General features: G+C 43.2%; 1 protein-coding gene across 9 annotated transcripts in view; it reads right to left on the bottom strand.

Annotated features, from left to right (window-relative positions):
- Window positions 1-4,455: 4,455 nt before the first annotated feature.
- EPB41L3 (erythrocyte membrane protein band 4.1 like 3) overlaps window positions 4,456-23,384 on the bottom strand; it is a 277,490-nt gene continuing 258,561 nt past the window's right edge. For 3 of the 9 annotated variants that reach the window (XM_062201391.1, XM_062201385.1, XM_062201383.1), the window contains exons 14-21: window positions 20,115-20,306; window positions 11,530-11,652; window positions 10,233-10,622; window positions 9,500-9,631; window positions 8,563-8,661; window positions 7,354-7,434; window positions 6,967-7,083; window positions 4,456-5,584 (exon numbers count right to left, since the gene is read on the bottom strand). In XM_062201391.1, the coding sequence (XP_062057375.1) occupies window positions 6,973-7,083; window positions 7,354-7,434; window positions 8,563-8,661; window positions 9,500-9,631; window positions 10,233-10,622; window positions 11,530-11,652; window positions 20,115-20,306 (1,128 nt within the window). In that variant the 3' untranslated portion in view covers window positions 4,456-5,584; window positions 6,967-6,972. The remainder of the gene's footprint in view (window positions 5,585-6,966; window positions 7,084-7,353; window positions 7,435-8,562; window positions 8,662-9,499; window positions 9,632-10,232; window positions 10,623-11,529; window positions 11,653-20,114; window positions 20,307-23,384) is intronic. The other 6 variants (XM_062201386.1, XM_062201384.1, XM_062201390.1 and 3 more) reach the window with 4 other exon arrangements.

Below are 23,384 nucleotides of genomic sequence, written 5' to 3'. Positions count from 1 at the left end.
AGCGCTGTAGCACAGCGGATTGGGCTGCAGCCTGCATTGCCAGCATCTCACATAAATCCTAGTTCCAGTCCTGCCTGCTCCACTTCTGATCCACCCCTCAGCTAATGCATCTGGGAAACAGTGGAAGATGGTCCAAGTGCTTGGGCCTCTGCCACCCACATGGGAGACCCAGATGGAGTTCCAGGCTCTTGGCTTTAGCCTGGCCTATCCCCTGCCATTGCAGCCATTTGGGAGTGAACCAGCAAATAGATCTCTCTCCCTCTCCCCCAACTCCTCTCTCTCTGTGTATAACTCTGCCATTCAAATGAAATTGGGAGACAACATGACAGCATGTATATAGTTTCTTCTCCAGTTTGCGAGTTTAGAATTGAACTTTAGGGAATGACTGAGGAGCACCCACTGACAGCTCTTTGGTTGTCTAATGATGATGCTTTTAAGATTGATTAGGAAAGTGAGCGGCATATAGGACTGAGGAAGTTGGAGCAGTGGTGGTGGTGAAAGACTACAACCTGGAGACCAATTAGTAGCTAATACCATAGTCCAGGTGAGACATGGAGAGACCTTACCCCTCAATAAATGTCCGATATGAAGATCTTTCACAGTGCTAAGGAAATAAGGGAGTCAAAAGTAATGCCAAGGTTTGAAGCCTGAACTACTCTCTCACCTACACTATGCTAGGGTTGAAGAGTTGATGACCTTGATGTTATGAAGTGGTTATGACTCTCACTGTCCACACGTTGCAGTGAGTTTACAGTTTGGCTTTTTCATGGGTACCTGTAGCTTTTGAGACCACTTCCAAATGCACATGAGCATGACAACCAGATCTAGACGGACCTCAGCTGATTTCAGCAGAAGGCAGCAATGCCCTCTCCAACAGGGGAGCTGAACCTGCCTGTCCCTTCTAATGACATCTCTTTGGGAGGAATCCATCGCTTGCTGAAAAGGCACCTCCCAGAGTGATGCGGGCCAGCCGTACCAGTAGAATGGAACCTGAAGGAGGGAGTGGGAATGAAAAGAGGGACAAGGGCACAGAGAATGGAGCCAAGACAAAAGTCTGATCAAAGCTCGTTTATTTCAGCGTCTCAGTGATATTTTATACATAACCAGCTGCAGCTCAAGGCAACACAGAAGTTAACAACACAGGCAAGCAACTTATCAGGCTTTCTGCAACACAGTCATAACATAGTTAATTTTAGCGGAGTGTTCTGGTTTGATCATTCTCCTTCAGCATGGGACTACGGGACTTTTTTTCATCCCAGGAATTCCACAAGTCAAGACTGACCTTGTCTATGACTTGTTTATGGGCTGCCTACACCAGAGAATGCATGACTCACTGATAATAGTTATGGGGCCAATGAGGAATCTGAAATGGGAACTTTCCATGGGGATCCTCCATCCCACACTTGCTGGGCTTCAGAGAATACACAGATAACATCAATAGGGTACAGATTTATCATAGCAAAGAAACCCTTATCATATCATATGTTCACTCATGTATGCAAATATTGGGCACAAGTCTGTAAGCCAGGCATTGTGCCATGACATGCAGAAGAGATTCATTAAAAGACTGGGCAGATAAGTAAAAATTATAGCCGGGACATATTTTGTTAGCAAAGGTTCTAGGAGCATACAACAGGGAAAGCTGACCAGTAGTCAGGAAAGGAATATTTGGACTCAGATCTAAAGCAACACTGGTGGCTGAGTGAAGCAGGGCTGGAGAGAGTTGGTGCACTGAGCGACACTCTAGCAGCGGAGGGGGTCATGGGAGCCAGCCCACGCAAGGCTTCAGCTCATGTTTGAGGAACTGAGTCCTCTACACAAAGAGCAACGGAAAGCCAGAAACACATTTTTTAAGTGCAAGGGTGGCAGGATTAGATTTGTAGTTCTTAAAAAATTGAAAGCCACAGTGTAAGGGTCTGGGGTTGATGTGGGGTGGCCACGTGGGAACACTAATTGACAGGCATCATGGTTAGATTTAAGAAACAGGGAAGGCACAAGACTGCCGGTTTGGTGAAACGATGATGAGGGAGAGAGTGGTGTGAAATCCTCCCACGTTTCTGTCTCAACAGGATGAAGAGAACATTCATGTGGGTAAGCTGTTTTACTCACAGCTCTTTCTTGGTTGGTTTGTTCAGTTTGACCTTGTTATCATCAAGTTAGTAGTCTTTACCGACTTTCCATTTTGGGGCACTGAACACAGCTGGAAGTGTTCTGGGCAGGCAGCAGTGGTGACGGCTACGGGGAGCCAGGTCAGAGCTGCCTGGTGCTGGTCCTTCTGCTGTCCCCCCACCCCATTTCAGGAGCAGCACACACACATGTGGGTGGGCACGTATATTAATAACCACATGTGTGAGCTCCTTCTGCCACCCTTCCTCAGAGTAAAACAGCTCTGGGAACTGTCAAAACAAAAATGTCATCTCTGAGAACACAATTTTGCACGCAATAATAGCCTGACACAAAAAAGTTTTTTTTTTTTTTAAATAGAATAATCCAACTTTACTTCATGATAAATGAATGTCAATTAAAATTCAAAGTCCAAAGTCACCTCTGGCAATCCAAGGCAGACATTTCTTATACTGATTCATTTAAAGTGGTGCAAAAGATTAAAAAAAAAAAAAAAAACTCTGAATGGAAGGTGTGCATAACGTATAATCAATTTCTATTCAAGTTGTCGATTCTTGTTGATTTTTCAAAAATAGCTAGGGATGATGTAGACTTAGGCAACAGAGCAATAGATGTGCTAGGAAGGTGGAGACACAATGAAGCGGATTACAGTACTGCCAAAAAACAGGCTGAGCCATCCTACAAGGTAAGTGATCTCACTCACTACCCAGCCAGAACGCAGCAGCTCTGAAATCTGGAAGGAATGCAGACTATAAGGGAATGAGAAATTCTTCTGGGAAAGAGAACCAACAGGAAATTCCCCCATGGCCAGGGCTGCCCTCGTTTCTCCCCCTGCAGCAGTGGATATGTTAGCCATACTACAGTTCTGCCCTTCAGTTCCACACTAAGAAAGGGAGAGGAAGGAGCAGAACGTGGGTACCTGAGCTGAGGCTTCACTCCCAGGTGAGCGCCCTTCCAGCTGCACCGGATGGAAAGCAGGGAGCATTGCACCTGAAGGAGTGCTGTTAGCTCGGAGTCCAGAGAAAATGTTTCAGTTTCAGGTTTGGTAACACTGTAACTAATGTTTGCACAGGCTGCATGTCATCAACAGGATGGATGTTAATGCATTTAGCCTTGCAATTTGCTTTTCTGCTGATTGGAGGAAACCATTTGTTTCGTTTTTCTTAAGAGAAATTGAGAAGCAAGCTTTTCTTTGCTGTTAGGCAAATAGTTATCTGAAGCAGAAGGCTTATTTCCAGAAGTGTGAAATCTGGGGTCATTCTTAAACTATTAGTAGCATTAGCTACATAAGACACAGGGATGACCCAAGAGTTTAACAAGGATAAACCAAGTTTCATATGCGCGTGAAATCCAGCATAAAAAACTTTTGGATTAAGAAATCAGACAGTAACTGACTGGTTTCTAAATCTAAACTTTAATACTTTTAGCCAATAAACTTAAATTATTTGAAAGCAGAGATAGATAGATATCATTCTTATCCACTGGTTCACTCCCTAAAGGTCCACAAGGGTTGGGGCTGAAGCTGGGATCAAGGAAACCAATCCAAGTCTTCTATGTGAGCAGCCAAAATCCAACCATCACAGCTGAGCCATCACTGCTGCTTCCAGGGTCTGCCATGGTAGGAAGCTGGAGTCAGGATTAACTCAGGCACTCTAATCAACCTAAAATTTAAATTTGCTGACACCGTGGGCATGAGCCATGACTTGTGCCTAATCAGTCAGAACATGGCCAAGGGGATGGGAAGCCACTCCCTGGCTGGGACATCACATGAGATGCCATCTTGTTAGCACACACACTCTATCGAGTTTCTTCTTTGAAGAAGCATCCTCCCAGGGACTGCACAACCACCAGGAAATGAGTTCTACCAATGATCTGACATGGGAGGAAATGCCAGCAAGTATAAGTGCAATGGGTAAGAAGTCTTAGTTTTGATCCTTGACATGAGAGGAGTTTCTCATGAATGAGCTGCAGGACGTGGACTCTGGAGCCAATGCAGGAGAGACAGGCAGCTCTTCAGCAGACTCAAAGCTCTCAAAAGCACACAGCCTCTTCCAATATTAAAACTTTGAAAATGAAATTCTTTGATGTATTTTTTAAAGCTTTTATAGGCAACCAAGCATTTCTATGAACACATTTTGTTCCCAGGTCCCTTCCCCGAAAGGACTCATGCATTACACACTGTATGCCCCGTTTTGAAATCCTGCAAAGATAAGATATTCCCCTAACACAGATGAATCAACTCTTTGAAGTCATGCAAATACTACCTCTGGGCTGAAAACAAACAATATTGAAATCATTACGCACAGACAACCACAGCTTTCAATGCATTTACCATTTTTTATTTTGCTATGCAGAAACATACATTCACCATGGGCTGGGATGTGGCTGACAGTGTAATGTGGAATATATCTTTCTGAAGGCTATTTATAACTAAACACTAAATAGTCTTAATTACAGTGAAATTCTGTACAGTTTAAGGCTTGGCTCTGAACTAGATTGTAAATAGGGACCGGATTTGGAAATAAAGGACTTTTTTTCAAGTCAAAGAAGAAAAATTAATTTAAAAATACAAGGACAAAAGAAATAATAATAATAAAAAAAAAAAACAAAAAAAACCAAAGCAACAGGAGCCTACGTTCTCCTGGAGTGAAATTTCACCATAATGTAAACTAACAAAAATACAGGTTTTGCTTCCCAAAGTACTGACAATTTACATATTTAGAACTTGTTAGGAAACTCTGGAAAGCTTTCCAGATTGATTGGATCAAAGCAGACGACAAGGAAGAAACCACATTAATATGCTAAAATCAGTACTACCTTATGATGAATTAAATTAGATACACAAAGCAAGAGTATAAGCATTAAATATTTCCAGAGGGTCAGAGAACATTAATGTTTATGGGTGAGAGGAATAAACCAGAAGAAACAGGACAAGATTCAAGTTGTTTACTGAATAAAGTCGGTCATTGGCACATCTAATCTGGGGTACATCGGACACACCGGACCTAGACAGCTTCTAGCATTTTAGAGGAATCTTCATGGATTTGTAAACAAAATTCTGTCACCTAAGAAACTGTAATTTTGTGGAGACTTGAATAATAATAAACTATGAAAGGCATGAATTGTTTATGTGTTACATGAGATCACGGTTTATACTGTCGGTTATGAACGTGCAGGTATAGCAGAAAACTGAGACATTTTGTGAAAATTAAAAATGCTGCTCTTTTGTAATCTTATCGTTGCTTCATGCAATATCAGTTTAGTGATGCTGATTCAGATTGCTTTATTATGGGAAGATCTCTCTGCCAGTGTCTTTGTCAATGGTCAAGGTCAGTTCTTCTGGATTGAAATTTTCCACGGACAGATGCGAGTCAGTTGGGTTAGAAGAGACAATTCCATAGAGGCTCTGGTTTTCCTAATGGTTTATGTTGACTGGATTCACTTGCAAGCTAAGTTATTCCTGCAGAGAAGAGATGTGATTAGTTATTCACTTGAAAACACTCATGGGTATTTCTCAGATCAAGGTCACAACAATAAAAGTATCTTGGGGTTACTCAAACATTAAGCCATGTTCGATGATATGCTTTCTCTTAAATAATTAGAGCACCCATGTGGCTGAAGCCCACTGAAGAAAACCCTTTTTTGGCTTCCTACCTTCCGAATATATAAGGGTACTTCAAAAAGTTTCTTGGAAAATGGAATTAAAGATAGGTTACTTTAGTGCAAAAATTTTTTTGAACCCATGCATATGAATGGGGTCTTGAAAAAGGTCATGGAAAATATGCACCAATATTTTACACCAAAATAAACTTACCTTGCAATTTCCATGCACTTTCTGAAGTACCCGCATGCTAATAATTTGAATACACATTGAAAGATTTTTAATTTCTGTTTTAAGAGATGCTATTCATCCATCTATGTGTCTTCAACCAAAGTTAGAAAACTTGTGGATTGAAGTCTCTTCGACATTTTATCACAGAGCCAAGTGTGCAAGTAGCTTGGCTTTTGCATTCAGTGCTTGAAGTCCTTTAAGGGGGTGTTCACAGCCCCATGAGTTCGTGCACAGCAGGTGAGGACACAGGACGAGTCTGTGCACACAGAGGATGTGGGCTGCTCATGCTGCTGGCCTAGAAGCAACTGGAATGGCATGCACTTTCTGGGTGAGAGCAGGACTGTCGACGGCACTATTGCCTCTTCAGGAGACACAAAGCTAAGATGGGGAGGGGTGGCGGGGGAATCATCCCAAAGAATCCAGGGAAAACAAGACACCCAAAGCAGAGAGCGAGTGCTCCAGATCCCGACTATCAACAAAATGAAACCAATGAAAAACAAACCCCCCACCCCAGACAAGGCATAAACAGACTGTATCACCCAACACAGCTGAAGTGAAAGCTTTCAATGGGGAGTACAATAAGTCATCACAAGGAAAAAGGGGTACACTGGGTCTTCTTGGGAGTTGGGACACACAAACTGCACCTCTCACACCAAAACTGCTTTAGCTCTGATTAGGCTGCACAGCAAGGGAAATCCAATTTGACATTTCAAATTTGGATGCCGGAAACAGTGTAGAGACTGGATGACAGCGAACAGCAGCAACAGCAACAAGACTCAAGCCAAGCCTCTACTTTCCCTTCCTCCTCTAACTGGCAGTAGAGGCATGGCAGCCCCAAGGACGGGCCCTCCACACACGCAGGAAGCCGGCAGCTGCAAACCGACTCTCCAGTCTGGTGACCCATGCTAAGAATGCCAGTGAGAGAGCAAAGGAGAGGAGGTAGCAGGGACAGGTGAGAGGGAAGCGCCCCATGCCACATGCCAGCCTGGAGAGCGGGTGCCACCTCTTACCTCCGGTCAATCCTCTCCATCTTCAGGGGTGATCTCTGTCTCTTTATGGACCACTACTTTGGTCACTGACATGTCAGGGTGCTGCTCTTTGGCCTCTTTAATTGCCTGAGCCAGCGCCTATCCCCGGGAAATCACAGAAGGGCAAAAACAAAAAGGAGGTGGGACATGCATGATCAGTAGCAAGGTGGAGACTTATGGGCTAAATCTAATCCACAATTTACAAATGAGATACAATGATTACAAAAGGAAATCTGAGTCATATACTGGACAGTTAAGTCAAGAGTTTGCTCAGAATATGTGCTGCACCAGAACAGCATCAGGAGTGGTAGGGCCAACGAGCTTCTGTGTTTCTGTGTTCGGGGTAGTTTACCCTCTCTCACACTCTACCTGGTCATGGTCAATGTCTGCGTCCCCTGTGATGACAATCCGCTTCTCAATTCTCGTCTCTGAGATGCCTCCTTTCACAGTCTGAAACAAAGAAAGAGGGGCCTGAGGCCGTGTACTCACAGCACCAACCGCTGTGGAAACAGGGCAGGGGTAAACACTCTGTGGAGCTCTGAGTTGATGCCATTCATTCTTCAGGAATTGAAGCAGAATTCTACAGTGGTCCTTGAACATGTGATGATTTCCCAAGTGAGGACAGAGGGGAGCACTTTGGGTTCCGAGGATCAGTGCTCTGGAACACCTACCACATGCCATGGGTGGGCATGAGAGTTGAGCACAGGCTACCAGAGGTCCCCCCATCCTCAGGGGATTAATACCAGGACTTCCCTGTATACCAAATCTGAGGATGCTCACTCAAGTCCCTTAAATACAATGGCACAGAATCTGCATATAATCTACACACATCCTTCTGTATAACCTTCAGCCCTGACTAAAACACTCAGTACTTAATCTATATACATAGTTATTACACTGCATTGTTTAGGTAAAAATAATAAGCAAACAATGGACACAGATGCAACTTTTTTCCTGAGCATTTCTTTCTTTCTTTCTTTCTTTCTTTCTTTCTTTCTTTCTTTCTTTCTTTCTTTCTTTCTTTCTTTCTTTCTTTCTTTTTAATTTTTTGACAGGCAGAGTGGACAGTGAGAGAGAGAGACAGAGAGAAAGGTCTTCCTTTGCCATTGGTTCACCCTCCAATGGCCGCCGCGGTTGGCGCGCTGCAGCCGGCGCACCGCGCTGATCTGATGGCAGGAGCCAGGTGCTTCTTCTCCTGGTCTCCCATGGGGTGCAGGGCCCAAGCACTTGGGCCATTCTCCACTGCACTCCCTGGCCACAGCAGAGAGCTGGCCTGGAAGAGGGGCAACCGGGACAGAATCCGTTGCCCCGATCGGGACTAGAACCCGGTGTGCCGGCGCCTCGAGGCGGAGGATTAGCCTAGTGAGCCGCGGTGCCGGCCCTGAGCATTTCTGATCTGCAGTTGGTTGAACCCCGGCATGCTTGTTTTCCCAAACAGAAACCAGCACAAGGGGACTAGTGCCTCTTGAATCCTGACGGTACTCTCGGCTTCTGCAGCCCAACCTGCCGGAAGCTCTGGCCGAGCCCCTCTCCCTAGCTTGCTCTCAAGCGATCCCTCCCGGCTCCCGTGGTTCGTACTTTGGTGATGTGCGTGGTGGTGGTGGTACTGGTCGTTTCGGATGTGATCGTCTGTGCGCTCATCAGCACGCCCGGCTCCAGGTCAGCGCCAGGGTCGACCTAACCAAGCACAGGAAGAGACACACACAGCTGGGGGATTAGTCTTCCCAAGTTTGCTTTGTAACTTAAAGCCTTAGAATGCATTTCAAGTGGCTATGAAGGGTGGGGAGCAGGGGAATAGAGGAAGGTTGGATAAAAGGTACCCAAACATGGCTGGGACGCAGGGATAAATTACACAGATCCAAGGCATATCGGTTCCCAACAACCTGCTATACATTTTATAAACAAATGCAAGCTCGATGTTTCCAAACAGAAAGAGATAAAAACGTTAATTATCCTGAGTGGAGAAGTGTACATCATATACACTTATTAAACTGTACCCAAGACACATGTATCAAATTATCATACTGTGCCCTGCATACATGAATAATTACGATAGTAATAAATATCACTAGTTAAGTACAGAAATCCCTCCCCCAAACCAAACAAGTAATGTGGTTATCTCGCACAGTAACTGCATTGTTCAACCAGTCCGGGAGCTACTCCTCAGAGTACCAACTTAGCATAGTCAGAGTTAACTCTCATTAAAAACCAGGACTTAGAAATATGAGCAGTGCATGGTGGAGTGAATATTTTTTCCTTATCCATGGCCACAGAAATAGGTTTCTGAGCCTCTTGCCTCATTTTGAGATATCCGAGTACCTGGCTAAGTCACCTGCTGCTCGGCCATCAGTAATAACATTTCAACCACTGCCTGGCACTTGATAGAGATGGACTGGCAGCTGGGTCCTCGAAGCCTCAGGAATGAAATGTCCTGCAGTGACAGTCCTACGCGTGCACTAAGCTGCAGGAGGGAGTGAAAGCCACGTGCCAGGGCGGGGCTGCACGCCTGTCTCACCTGGGAAGACTCGTAGGTGATGGTTTTTGTTTCCGTGTGAACCACTGGCACTTCCTTAGTAGACATGTCCAGCTTCACTCCTCCTGGGGAGATGCTGCTGAAGCTGACGGTCTCCGTCTTCACAGTGGACGACTGTGCCAGTGGGAAGTGAGCAGAATGGCTGTTAGTGTTTGCACACGCTGTAGGGGTTTCTCTCTTCTTTGGTGCTTTGTGCAAGCATGGGTTAATAGGATGTACACATTTACATTATTATGTGAGGGTAAGGAGTCGGGGTAAGGCACACAACACATACAGTTCAAAAGGGTTTCTAGATTCTCTAGTTTTTAATCTGGAAAATGTTCCCAATAAAAGTGTTTTGTAAGAGAAAAGTTATTAATATTCTCTCTCCTCTATCTCAGAAGTTTAACAGAGTAGTGTCAACAAATAAGCTTTTTATTTAATAATTCCTTATAAAGACCAAGTAATGAGCCGCTAGTGTTTCTCCCAGATACTGTGGGTAGCTTAGTAAGAGGACAGACATTAAAGTTCTGGTGCGTGGTGCACTAATAATAAATAAATGGATCAGATTTTTTAATATGTAGGCCAATGCTATGTATCTTTCAGGCTTACTGCTAATAAAAACATTTTCAATGAAAATGGCAAGCATTTCCTAGAGCTCTGTTACCAATCATCACTAACTACATTTACAGGTGAGCCAAAAACTGGAAACCATGACGGGGTAACCACTCGTTACCTCAAAATGAGGTTTTTGTTCCAAAGTTTCAGACACGTGAATGGCCGCGCTCTGCTCCTCCTCTCGCTCCAGGGGTGCAGCTGCTGCCTCCTCCTGCTGGGGCGCGGCTTTCTCGGCGTCCTCCCCGCTCTCCTCCTTGGCCCCCTCGGACACTGCCGAGCCCTCCTTCGCCTTAGCGCCAGGCGCCTCGGCAGTCGGGGCGGGCTGGGCGGCGGCCTCCACTTCATCACCGGCTGCGGAAGAGGCGTCGCCGCTGGCGTGCACGATCATCACTCGCCTCTCCTCCACCAGCACCGTCTCCTGCGCCACCTTCTCTGCACCCAGGGGCTGCTGCAGAGGGGTGCTCTCTGCCTCTGCCTCGCTGGACTCTGTCTTGGCGTCCGTTTTCTGCTGGGGAAAGACGGTGGTGTCAGTGGGACTCGCCATAAACCGGACATCAAAAAGCACTCGGCACGATGCATGCAGCCAGCAGGGAGTGTTTATAACCAGAAACACTGCTGCAAGATATAAATGAGCTTTCATTCCTCCCATCAGAATCTCTGTTGCCTGCCCCCACCCCTCACACATGCAGGCCAACCAGTGCTGCTACCTCAGAACATCCGCTCAGCAAAAGAAACAATGCAGTACGAACATTAGTTTAAAAATAAAACCAGACACACAAAACCAAAGCTTTGTGGTGCATTCACATTGGTTTTGCTGCTTGCTTAGACCCACTAGATGAGATAAAATGCTTGTAAACATGAAATGTTGTTAGAATTTCTCAACATGGCTGTCTTTTGACTATCTAAAGTATGCTATTTTAAACCAAATAATTCATTTATTTGAAAGGCAGAGAGAAAGAGAGAGAGAGAGAGAGAGAGAGAGAGAGACAGAGAGAGAGAGAGGCCACCTGTATTCCCAAATGCCCACAGTGGCTGGGGCTAAGCGTGGGAGCTGGGAACACAACCTGGATCTCCCATGTGGGTGGCAGCAACTCAATTGCTTGAGCCATTAACTGCTGCCGCCCAGGGTCTCCATTGGCAAGAAGCTGGAGTGAGGAGCTGGAGCTCGCATTGGGAGTCAAAGCCAGGTACTCCCCCATGGGATATGGTGTCTTCGCCACCGGCCTCTATGCTGGCTCCCCAGGTGCGTCCTTGAAGCGGAACTAACTGCGGATGGACAGAAACACCAAGCAGGCACAAAGGACAATCCCTGAAGGCACCTGTGAGGTCTCGAAGGCAAAGCCACTTGAATGCAAAACACGAACACACACACATAAAGCAAGGCACAAACACACAGGAGGGAAGCCAGTGGGCACCTGAACCCAGCTCTGAGCGGTGGAGGCAACCCCGCCTATGAACTCTGTTGGCTTTCGGGCAGACTCTAACAAACTGAAGATCTCAGAGCCGTCCATGAGCTTCTCGCCGGAAGCCTGCTTGGTCTGAGTGGACAGAGAAAGGCAGAGTCAAGCACCAGAGACACAGGTCCTCAGCACAGACACATTCACGGCTTGTCACACACAGCTGGAGGCGCAGGAGAAGGGGAGGAGGAAGGAAGGAAACTAAGAGACGGAGTTCGGAAACGGAAAAGAATGGGAAATAAAATAGCCAACCGGGGTGACCCTGAGCTCTTGGTTGGTAAAGCAGAGAGAGAGTTATTAGGAGAAGGGCGGCACCCAGTAAAGCAGGTCATGTTTTTCCTTCATTGCCAGGCACAGCAGCACGATCACATCTTGGGAACGGGTAGCTGGAAATAAACGTTTTAATGCCCTCTTGGGACTGCGGTATCGATTGAACCATGAAAAAAACTCAAAAAGCTGGGTTGGCTGCTCTCAACACAAAGCCAAGCGGCAAGAGAAACGGGAAGGTGTGGGGCGGAAGGGGCACTGCCTCAAAACAGGTCATGCTGGAATCTAAAGCTGCGGCGGAATGAGAGCCACTGGTTACCACCACGCGGGACGTGGACGACTCGGTATGGTAATGAGCAGTAGCCACGGTCAAGGCTGGCTCCTGGGAGTATCTCCACTCGGACAGGCTCTTCCGTCGGGGACCGAAGAGGCCCACCTTCAAGACCTCACTCTCTTGCACCTGCTCCGTTTTGCCAAGCCGCAGGCTGTCCAGCCCAGGGTGGCCAGCTGCTTCCAGCCTCGGTTCTGCAGCCTTCCTGGTGTCTTCATCCTCAGGGCTCTGCCGACGAGACTCGGCCTCCTTGATGGGTGCCAGAGATTCTGACAACTTCCGCTTTGTCGTCTGGACCTCTGGTCCTCGCTTGGGTTTCTCACCGGCGAGGGCTTCCAGGCCCTCACATTCCGCCAGGCCAGGGCTCCTCTCTGTTTTCAGAGGCATCTCCAGCGTGGAGGGCGGCTCTGCTTTTTCCCCCTCCTTGGCTTTGCCAGTCATGGTCACAACTCTTCCGGAGACAGTGTCATAGGACTTTCCTAGCGTGTATATCTTCTGCTTGCTTTCTTCTTTCAAGTGCACTTCTCGGGCCAAGTCATGGAGGCCGTGCGTGTCAAGGGAGCCAGATTTTAACATGTCGGCTGGGAGGTCACCAGTTCTACTGCTCACCGTCACCACCTTGTAAGTGACCACCTTTTTCAAATCACCATCAACTACCTCAGTGGGTATTTTGTCTACAATAACCCAATCCTCTGTGCCCTATATTTGAAATATAAAAGCTAAATTAGAAATTCTGATGGTTATCTCATTTCTAAAATAAGAACCTTTTAAGAAAATCAGGGCAAGAGCTACAGGCAGGCCTGAGGTGGGGCCTCACAGGGCGGGTGGTGTAATAATTAACAGCTGCAATCTCTTCTCATTTGAAATTGACTAACTATAACCTTCGATCTGGAATACACTCTTTAGGCAGATTTATACTTCCAGATTTCTCGACATGAACATGCTTTGGTGGTAAATACTGCAAGAACTATATTTGATCTTGTGATTAACTATGGTCATTTTATATTTCAAGATTATATAACATTACTGAAGTCATTATTACAAGTTAGGTTCTGTATGTGAACACAAAAGAACAATTCTCTGTGTTAAATATACTGTATACTTCAGGTACAAGGGTACTTCAAAAAGTCTGTAGGAAAATGCATTTAGAAAAAGTATATTTTGGTGCAAAAAGTTTTGAAATCATGCTGTTTTTTTCACCATGCACATCTTACAGGAACTTTTTGAAAACCCTCATTCTCATAAGAACTTGCCAACGTTATTCACATTTTTGTAAATATAATTTTCTGTGTTTGTGAGCTGTACTTCCTTTTGTTGGTATCTGACTCCACTAGAGCAATTATTACCCAATAAATATTGTGTGTGCCTGGATTCTAGACACTTCCATGAAATAGTTCCCATTGAGGGACACTGTTGGAGACTTGTATAAGCAGATCACAGCCACGTGTGCAGTGTGCAAATTTATTTACAACTGAAGTTCACTGTCTCAGTAGCTTCTTCCCCACTTTCCTCAATGTGAATCCCAGTACGGCAGAAGAAATGAAAGTCTGTATTCAGATGTCACTGGGCAGTTGACTAGCCTCATAGCTTACAGAAGGGAACCAGGAGCGGGTGAGTGCTTTGGTTTCCATTTTAATCTAGGATGTTTTCTACTTTCATATTTACGGTAGTCTGAAAACTTGAATCTAGAAATAGCGTGTGCCTTAAGGAAAATGACTACATCTTGATTACATGCTGGTGCTGGGTTAAATGAAATGAATTGAAAAAATAACCTCTAGGGTCGCTGGGACAGTTTTCTGGAAAATGACTTGACGAGAGGTAACCACAGAGTCAGCAGAGCCTCCTTCCTGCACTTTCTTGATCACACTCGGCTATGGGAAAACCAATAAAAGTTCAGAGCTTTCAAAATCAATCAAGGTCATCTACAGTACGGTAAAGAAAAACCAACTGTGGGTAAAAAACAGGCAGTGAAGTTTCACTAAGACAAAAGTACAATCATGATGCTTCAATGATAACATATAATCACCTAATAGAAGCACAAAGAAGTGACATGTTACAAATAATGAAAATACTAAGGAAATTCCTTTGTCTTTTCCCCAGAATTGAAGCAAAACTTATAGACCCACCTTACTTTTAAATGAGAGAAATTTAAACAGGAAAATAAAACTAAAGACATTTTAATAATACTGAAGTCTGAGCAGCAATTCCTTCTATAAAGTCCTTGATGTTTACTTTTTACCTGAGACTCAAGGAATGGAGAGCTTCCTTGTTGCAAAAATATAACTTTTTCAGAAATTTCTCTTTCTTCTTTGGTCTGTTTGAATAAAGGGGGTTGGGTTGGAGAAGAGGAAGTAGACAGTTTCCAAAAAGGCAAGTTAGGAAGTGAGTTCTTTTATTGTATTAAAATCTATACTCATGATACTCATTCAAACTTTTGAAGAAGTAAATTATTATTTGTTAATTTGAAAAATGGACCAAACTGTTTCCAATAATTATTTCCAAAGGCAGCAGATCCCTTCCTGAAACATGGAGATTTATACAACTCAACCATTTCTCATTTCCACAAACACAGAACATACATGAGTGACAGAAAGGGCTTCTTGGTAGCTGAACAGTGTTTTTATGTTACCTACCTGTAAGAGCATAAAAATGAGTGCTTAAAAAATGAAATGTTAAAATTTAAAAATTTAAGTTAGGACTAAATTCTCACTTATATTTCAGATGAGTGATTGCATTCCCCATTTATATGCTGTGTGTTAGGAGTAAAGTGCACACAAGGTCATTGGATTAATGACTAATTTCAATAAACTAAGTTATACTTAGATTTATTTACTTTCTCCCAAATAAACAAAAAATACTCAAAGTTATGCCTTTATCTGAACTTTTATAACATCGTGAATACTTTTTAAAGCCAATTTCAAAATATTTTGGCAAGAAACTATGTCAAATCCCATTTTTCTTTAACATACAGAATTTCAAAACATTAACTATTTTAAGATAGGCACTAGTTTTTTACTTTTTAAAAGATTTATTCATCTAGTTGAAAAGCAGAGTTCTACAGAGAGATGGAGAGACAGAAATCATCCATTTTCCGGTTCACTCCCCAAATGCTTGTAACAGCCATGGCTAAGCCAGGCTATAGCCAGGAACCAGGAACTCCATCGGGGTCACCCATGTTGGAGGAAGGAACCCAAGCACTTGGGCCATCCTCTGCTACTTTCCAGGCATATTAGCAAGGAGCTGGACCAGAAGTACAGGCAGGACTGGTTCCCTAGTAGCAGCTTAACAGGCTGTGCTACAAACATGCACTCCTGGTTTTTTACTTTTAAGCTACTTTTTCTTTAGCATTAAGTAGGCATAATCCACGTGGTCATCCATTAGCCACCAAGCCCATCTCTGCACAGTTACATGCAGAGCAGGGACAGAAAGTTTCGTTTGGAAGATTAATCTACAAAACAATCATGGAAAATCATTCCAGGAGAATGGAATTCTTTAAATAAACCTTATCATTGGGAACATAATTCTATGAGAACTCTTTAAAATTCCTGTTTGTCCACAAATCCACCAGCACTACATTTAATCATCTGCCTGCCAGAGGTTGTAATGGAACATCTGGACTGTTCTCCTGCAGGGCCCACTGACAGATTTTGATGGCCTCATTCCCATGTCATCCTTTCTAATGACAGACAAGTCCTTTTCAAAGAAGAAAAAAAAAAATCCCTCTCCTGCTGCATTTTGAAGGCAGGTATTGGAAAAGATAAAATGTATCATGTGGAATCATTAAATGTAGATTTTTTTTTAACTTTCAATCATAGCCTGTTTTTCAAATGGAAATGAGAAACAGGAACAAAAGGTCAAAATTATAGGTATTTTTCAGAATAATACTGCTAGACCTCTAATTATAATCACTGAGTTAAATATTATTCCTCAGACAGAAAAGTTTAAAAAACAAAAAACAAAAACCCAGCAGCCAAACAGTGGTTTTTTCAGCCTATCCTGTTGTCTGAAACCAAATAATTTTAAAGATGTCTGTGTCTTATAACTGGCTACGTTCAGAACTGTGTATGTCTAATAATAGACACAGGTAACACAAGGGCATAGAGTTTTAGAACTGATTGTATGCTGGCTATGGTCAACCTCCTAACCAGTTGGTTCAGCTAACAGACAGGTAAAGAGGTACTGGCCACTTCCTTGAATTACTGCTATGGTTTGGGCTTGGTCTGTCCCTCAAGGGTTCATGTGATGGAACCTTGGTCCCTAATATGGCAGTATTAAGGGCTGGGGGAACCTCGAAGAGGTAGGGGCCCAGTGGGAGGTGATGATGAGGTCATGGGGGCACTGCCTTAGAGGGGATTAATGCCAGTTTCTGGGAGGGAGTGAGTTTTCACAAGAGTGATTTGTTACAAAGAGAGTGAGAATGCCCCCTGAACTGCTAAGATTTCTGTCTGGCCATGTGATGGCTCCTGCTCACACCCCTCTATGATGCCACCCACCATGATGTGAGGCAGCCCAGCGGGCCCTCACCAGAGTCCACACTCAGGGGCTGCCTAAGCTTGGACTTTCAGCCTCATGAACGAGAAGCTAGATAAATCTCCTTTATTTACACAGTACCCAGCTTCAGGTATTTTATTACAGAACAGAAAATGAACGCTAAGACAATTACTTAAACATTCATCTCTATACATGTTTAGGAAACATGGCCTTATTCTGATATGTAAAATTCACAAAGGTGTCATTCGCTTTAATGTGATGACGGGTTTCTACAAAGGCATCTTGGGATGCAGCTGAAATTTCAAACAGAGAATCCAATGAGATAATGAGAATTGACTGTGCTAAACACCTAGCCCAAGAAATTACTGTATAATCACTCTACTGTTCATTTAAAAAAGACGGCAATACTGCTGCTGTATAGGCACTAATGGGTGTTGTGTTTTGTGATTTAGAACCTTTAGGTATTCAAGTAACCATGAAGGAACACATTTCTAGCTTTGACCTGGCCATGGTGGGAAAGGCCTTCATGGGAAACGACTGGGCAGAGGACTCACCTGGCATCTTGCACACACTGTACACCAGTCCTTCCCATGTCTGCCGGGCGCTGTATATGGGTTTGTCTCTTTCCCAAAATTAATGATTTGATATTATCTGCTGCCCTGGGGCATCCTTGTTATTTGTTTGATATTAACTTAAACATTTGAAACTTATAACCACTGGCAATCAAATCCCCATTTTACATAGCAAACATAAAATTCTTACAATATAATCATCATTATTAGGTCATTATATGTATTTCTAACTTTAATTTTCTTCTAATTGTTCATAAACTGTTCACATTTTATAGAAATAAATATTACTTAGAACTCAACCACTACGGGTACAATAATGAAAATATGTTTACATTAAAATCAAAATTCACTAGATTTTTTCCCCCCAAAATATAATTTTATCAAAGATTTAGTGAGGAAAAAAAAACAAAACCAACTAAGCTTGGGATTGTAAGACTTGAGTCATTGGATCTAAGTTTCTTCCCGATTATGACACAAATATTACTACTTTACTTGGGATATCAATTTAAAAAATTAAATATTTCTATTAACAAATAACTGAACCCAGCCATTCTCCCTGTCATTTCTTCTGTGTACAGTAGCAATGGAGCACTGCGGAACTGTGTGACCACTTGGCCGAGACATGAAAGCACTAAGACAGCCATTGGTCTCGCCAGTTTGCACAACCAAAGTGCACTGTTCTTCTGTAGAGGACATTTTCCTTCTATCCTGTAATCAGGTGGAAAAAATTCCTTCCTTGGCCTTCTCCAGTTTTTCTGGAAAATACATTAACATCTGGGGAAAATTCAGAGTAGTCAATGTATCACCTCCTTAAATTATTAGTGCTCTTGGGTGCATCCAATGTCATTTTCTAAGATTCAGTATTGAATTCGAATTAAAAGTATTATTAGTCTAATGGCCCAGACTTTTTTTTTTTTTTTTTTTTTTTTTTTTTGACAGGCAGAGTGGACAGTGAGAGAGAGACAGAGAGAAAGGTCTTCCTTTTGCCGTTGGTTCACTCTCCAATGGCCGCTGCGGTTGGCGCGCTGCGGCCGGCACACCGCGCTGATCCGAAGCCAGGAGCCAGGTGCTTCTCCTGGTCTCCCATGGGGTGCAGGGCCCAAACACTTGGGCCATCCTCCACTGCACTCCCTGGCCACAGCAGAGAGCTGGCCTGGAAGAGGGGCAACCGGGACAGGATCGGTGCTCCGACTGGGACTAGAACCCGGTGTGCCGGCACCGCAAGGTGGAGGATTAGCCTAGTGAGCCGCGGCGCCGGCTGGCCCAGACTTTTAAAGTCCTCTGGTTCATTAGTATCACCCCTTAACTTCTCTAAGCTATTACTCAATTATCATTCCAAGTGGCCACCACCTACTATTTTCTTAAACAATAGCATGGGAAGAGAAGATTGGCTTTTTGGTGTGTGTTTTTATTTTTTGAAGTCTATTTATTTTGTGTTTTTATAACTTAGTTCCATATCTGACATCTTCTGAGCTGGTGTGTTATTTTCAAAAGAGATAACAAAAATAGGGTTAAGACAAACTTGACCAATTACAATAAAATTTTTGAGAGCATGGCTGATAAATGATATTCTTAATAATGTAAGGAATATTATACTTAATCTGAATGTCAAATGTTGGTCCCTAGAAATATAAACAATTTGAATTTGAAATGGTGTTAAATGGTATAGGAATACTTTGATTGTATACTTTTCATTTATTCTGCTTATTAAAGGGCCCTGTTCATAATAATTCACACAGATATTTGCTCTCCCCTTTCCAGCTGGGACTGGAGTTGTCATGAATACAGGGCGTTTTGGTCACTTTTGATAAACAGATTTCAAAGGAGGCTGAGAAAATGATCAGCAAAGAGTGTAATTTGATTCTTATTCCCCAGTAAGGACTTATACATTGTAAGTAGACTGCTATTTAAAGGATTTTTCTCCCCTAAAGGCCTAAGTTTTAGCTTTTGATTCTGCCTCTAGTTCCTTCCTTGACAACTGTCTCACAGTACAGGGGGGTCCTGATAAGGAGATTAATCAATACCAGGCTGGAAGGCTGCCTTGTTTATGGCTCCTTTTGAAAGAGATAAAGCCAGCTGATACCTAACAGGAAACAGTCAAATTAACACTGCAGCCATTCGCTGGTCCCACACAATGGGAGCTTTCAAGTCCTACCTACTAGGTTCTCACCCTCTCTGGCTGCATTTAAAGAGTGTTCTCCTACTATATTCTTAAAGTTGTACCTTATGAAATTTGTATTCCTTAAAAAAAAAAAAAAGTGCTCTCCTAGATCTAAGAATGATACTTAAAAAAGGTTCTGGGCCCTGCTTCGCCCTTTCAAAAAATCAAATAAAACTGATTACGAATGCATTAAAATAACCAGTTACACACAAAAATCCAATAAAACACTCATCACTCCTGTAGAGGCCTGGCATTAGTATCTTGGAGTAAAATGTGTCCTGAGATGCTGTCAATGTCAGATCACCACTGAACCAGTACACAATCTTCACAGGCCTCACTTTGCTGATGAGAGACATGCACACAGGAAGTGTTTCTAATGCAGCAGCAGAAAGAAGTGCATTCAGAACAGGTGACGACTTGCTAAGATCCTGTCTGTGTCTCCCAGCTGTCCCATCTAGGACTATGGTCAAAGCCAGCTGGTGTCCCCGGGGCTCCCTGATCTTAAGCACCATTGGATGCCACTGTTTGCTCCTCGGCCACCTGCTCCGTTTACTTGACATCTTTCCTGGGGAGCACTGAGCATCTCAGCTCAGGTTAGACACAGACAAGAGGTGAGATTCTCTCCTCCACAGTTCACCAAATCCCCTCCCCTGTCCCACACCCGGCAGAGAAGCAACGCTAGTGAACATGAGACAATTCCAGCCCAAGCCGGGACACTGACCTCTTCAGGGACAAGCGGTTCGATCATGGGTGCGTCCTCCTGCCTGGCGGCCAGGCGCACTGGGGAGGTGGAGAGTCTCTTTTCCCACTCATTGGTTATGGCAGAGTCTGTTGAGGTTTCTAGGAAAGTTCTTTTCAGCTCACTAATGTTGGTTTGATGTTTCATCAGTTCGTCTTGAGTTTTATCTAGTTCCTATGTTCAGGACATAAAGAATTCAACAGTCAATGCTTTACATTTGCTTTCCTTTCAGCTCTTTTTCTTCTTTCAAAATAATGTCAATCTCATTAGTAGTCAAAATAAAACAGACTTCTGATCAGGGCTCATGACAGACACTACCACAAACACTCTGGTGAAAATGTGATATTTCCACAGAAAGGAGCAAGAGAAAAAAAATCTAGTTCACACAAGCATGAAAATCAAAAGGATTTTAAAAGGTAAAGAGTACAATTCACATGTAGCCAGAGAGAATGAAAATAAATACACACACAGGAGAAGGGATCTATATCTAGGAGAGAACAAGGAATCAGAGAAGTCATCCGCATATGAGCAGGTGAGCACACAGTTCATGCATCATGGTACAAGCCCACAGGTATGTCACTAAAAGGAAAACACCACACACAGGACATGCACTGGTATATACCAATACCAACCTCTAACATAAGATTACTATGTTTGACATACACATTTTCACCCTTTATTCGCTTAATCAGACTATTCTGAAAAAAGTGGAGAAGAAAGGGAAAGGTAAGGGATTCAGTAGTCAAGGGAACAGATGCCACCCTACACACGGCACCAACAGCATGGTAACAGCTACGGAGCATGCTGCAAGATCTGAACACTGGAGACAAACAATGACTCTTACACACCGGGCTTGGTTTTGGTTTTGTTTTTAATTTTCTACCTGTGCCTTGAGCTCTGCATCTTCCTCCTGGTCCGACTGCCAGCATCAGGAAAGAGCAGGAGATAAAGTCTTACCATGCAATTTACTCTAAGACGGAAGACCTATGGCCTCTATAAATCTGCTGAAGGCGGGCACTAGCAATGGCATCCTTGTGCAGGGTTAAATATGCATATCGTTATCCACAAACCACACATTCTCACACACAAATGAGGCGGCTGAGTGAGAATACACGAGCCAACCATTCCTTGTTCAGTGGGTCTTTGGCATTGTGATGAACAGATGCCCGTGCTTGGGATGGCCCCAGTTAAGGGCTTGTCACGTTGTTTTTGATGAATTTTAAAAATGGGTCAGGAAGCCCAGGGAGCCAGATTAAAATTGCAGTTGACAAGAGTGATGATGACCACACAATAATGAGGGCTCCTCTGTGGGGTAAGAATGCTCACAATAATCCTGCAAGATCAACTATTATGATCCTCGGTTTACAGACCAGAGAACTGAGGCTCAACGAGTTTAGTACAGAGGCTTCTCTCTTCTAAAATGTGTCGAAGCCTTGATTTTCTAGAGTCTATACACTTAACAATAAATTTGGGAGGGAAGAAGACTAACACATGAAAAGCAAGGAAGTTAAAAAAAAAAAAACACTAAATAGAATCAACCATGCCATCATTTTCTTTAAAATGTAGACAAGACAATTTTTGAATTTTTGAGAAATGAATATTGATCCCAAAGCCAAATTCATCGTCCTGAGTTTTCTAATTTCAAGGAGCTGTCTAATCACTGGGCTGCTTTTATTAGTGCTGGTAACTGGGTAAGCAGGGCAAGCCGCACATGCATGCAGTGGTGAAATTGCATTTCTCACCGTGGCTGAGCTTTATGCCTCTATGGAGCCAAGAAGAGGCCCAGAGTGAAAGTAGGGGTGAGCAACGGGTCCTGTCTAAGCCAGGGGCCTTAAATCACCGAGTCCCCTGGGGTGCATTTTCTTGACTGTCAGTGGGAACAAGACTGTCTATTCTGTATACCCCAAGCTGTACCACTTATGCACTGGTCACCTCAGAGGGAGGGGAACGTTGCAACAGTGTGACAACACACAAGCTCATTCCTATGGGTCTGTGGGGGCCACTAAGCCTCACAATCTGATGGCTCATGTAGTTGCTTACATGCTTTAAATGTTACATAGTAAATTTTAAGTTAAAGTACTATTAAAATATTTTTCATTTAAACCACACATTAGGATTCCAGTGAAATTTATTGAATATATTAACTTGTACTCACTATAAACTCCAGGTGTATTTTTGTGATATTTGGCATAGAAAATTATTAACATGTAATAGATTTATATAGTTGCTTAAAACAATTTGGATAATAGTTTGATAACATTAACTTCACAAAATTATGATTTTTAAGCTTTGAATATAGAACACTGGCATATCATAGAAAAAAAAAGCCAGTATGTAATCTTTGCTCTGAAGACATTAGGTTACAGTTAAGTGATCTACAAGTGCCACTTAACATTTTTAGTACTTCCCAAATGCTAAACCAGAAAATGTTGTGATTGGATGACGTGAAAGAGAATGCATAACCTAAAGTAAATATCCCAAAGGAAAAACTCCATTCTGCTAACACTTTGAGAAATGAACATCTTGATTTCTGTCACTACAGAGAAAACCCTGTTTTCCAGAAATTTTAATTACTTGCTTGTAGGAAAGCTTTGGGAAGCAGCCTGAGTGCCACACACACACACACACACACACTCATTTAATGTATTGTAAAGAATGAGGAAAGAAGAAATGACAGTGTAGTCTATCTCCTGTCACTGCTCAATGTGATTGCATTTCTCTTCAATAAAAATACAAACAGTAATTTGCTAATTTTCTTTTCCTTATAGAATTCACCTGTTATGAGTTATCCTTACTTATAGCCAAAGGCTACAAAAATGAGTTATGAAAGTATTCTTTTAACAAGTTGACCATTTGGGATTTTAAAATGCTTATAGATCTGTATCCAGACAATACGTTAATTAAATTCATTGTGACCCTTCTTCCCACTCATCACAGCTATCAAACATATAGCCTCTCATTTGAGATAAGAGGATACTGGTTTTTTTGTTTACAGTTTAGGCAAGTGGCCCTCAACAGGTGATTCCAAGATTAGCAGAGTCAATGCTTCTGCCTGGGAACTTAGTAGAAATACAGATTCTGGAGAACTTCCAGGTGATTCTGACTGATGGGTGCCAGAGCTTGAGAACTGCTGGTCTAACAATAAAAACACACTGAACTCCCACTGTTGAGGTCAGAATGCATCTCCACCACAACAGCTCCTATGCCGAGTGCTTACACGCCGAACACCCCGCAAGGCCACCCGCAGCATAC

The sequence above is a fragment of the Lepus europaeus genome, chromosome 9 (assembly GCF_033115175.1).
Source record: "Lepus europaeus isolate LE1 chromosome 9, mLepTim1.pri, whole genome shotgun sequence".
Classification (NCBI taxonomy): domain Eukaryota; kingdom Metazoa; phylum Chordata; class Mammalia; order Lagomorpha; family Leporidae; genus Lepus; species Lepus europaeus.
Note: the sequence above shows the minus strand (reverse complement) of the source record. Positions and strands in the feature narration are given on the sequence as shown.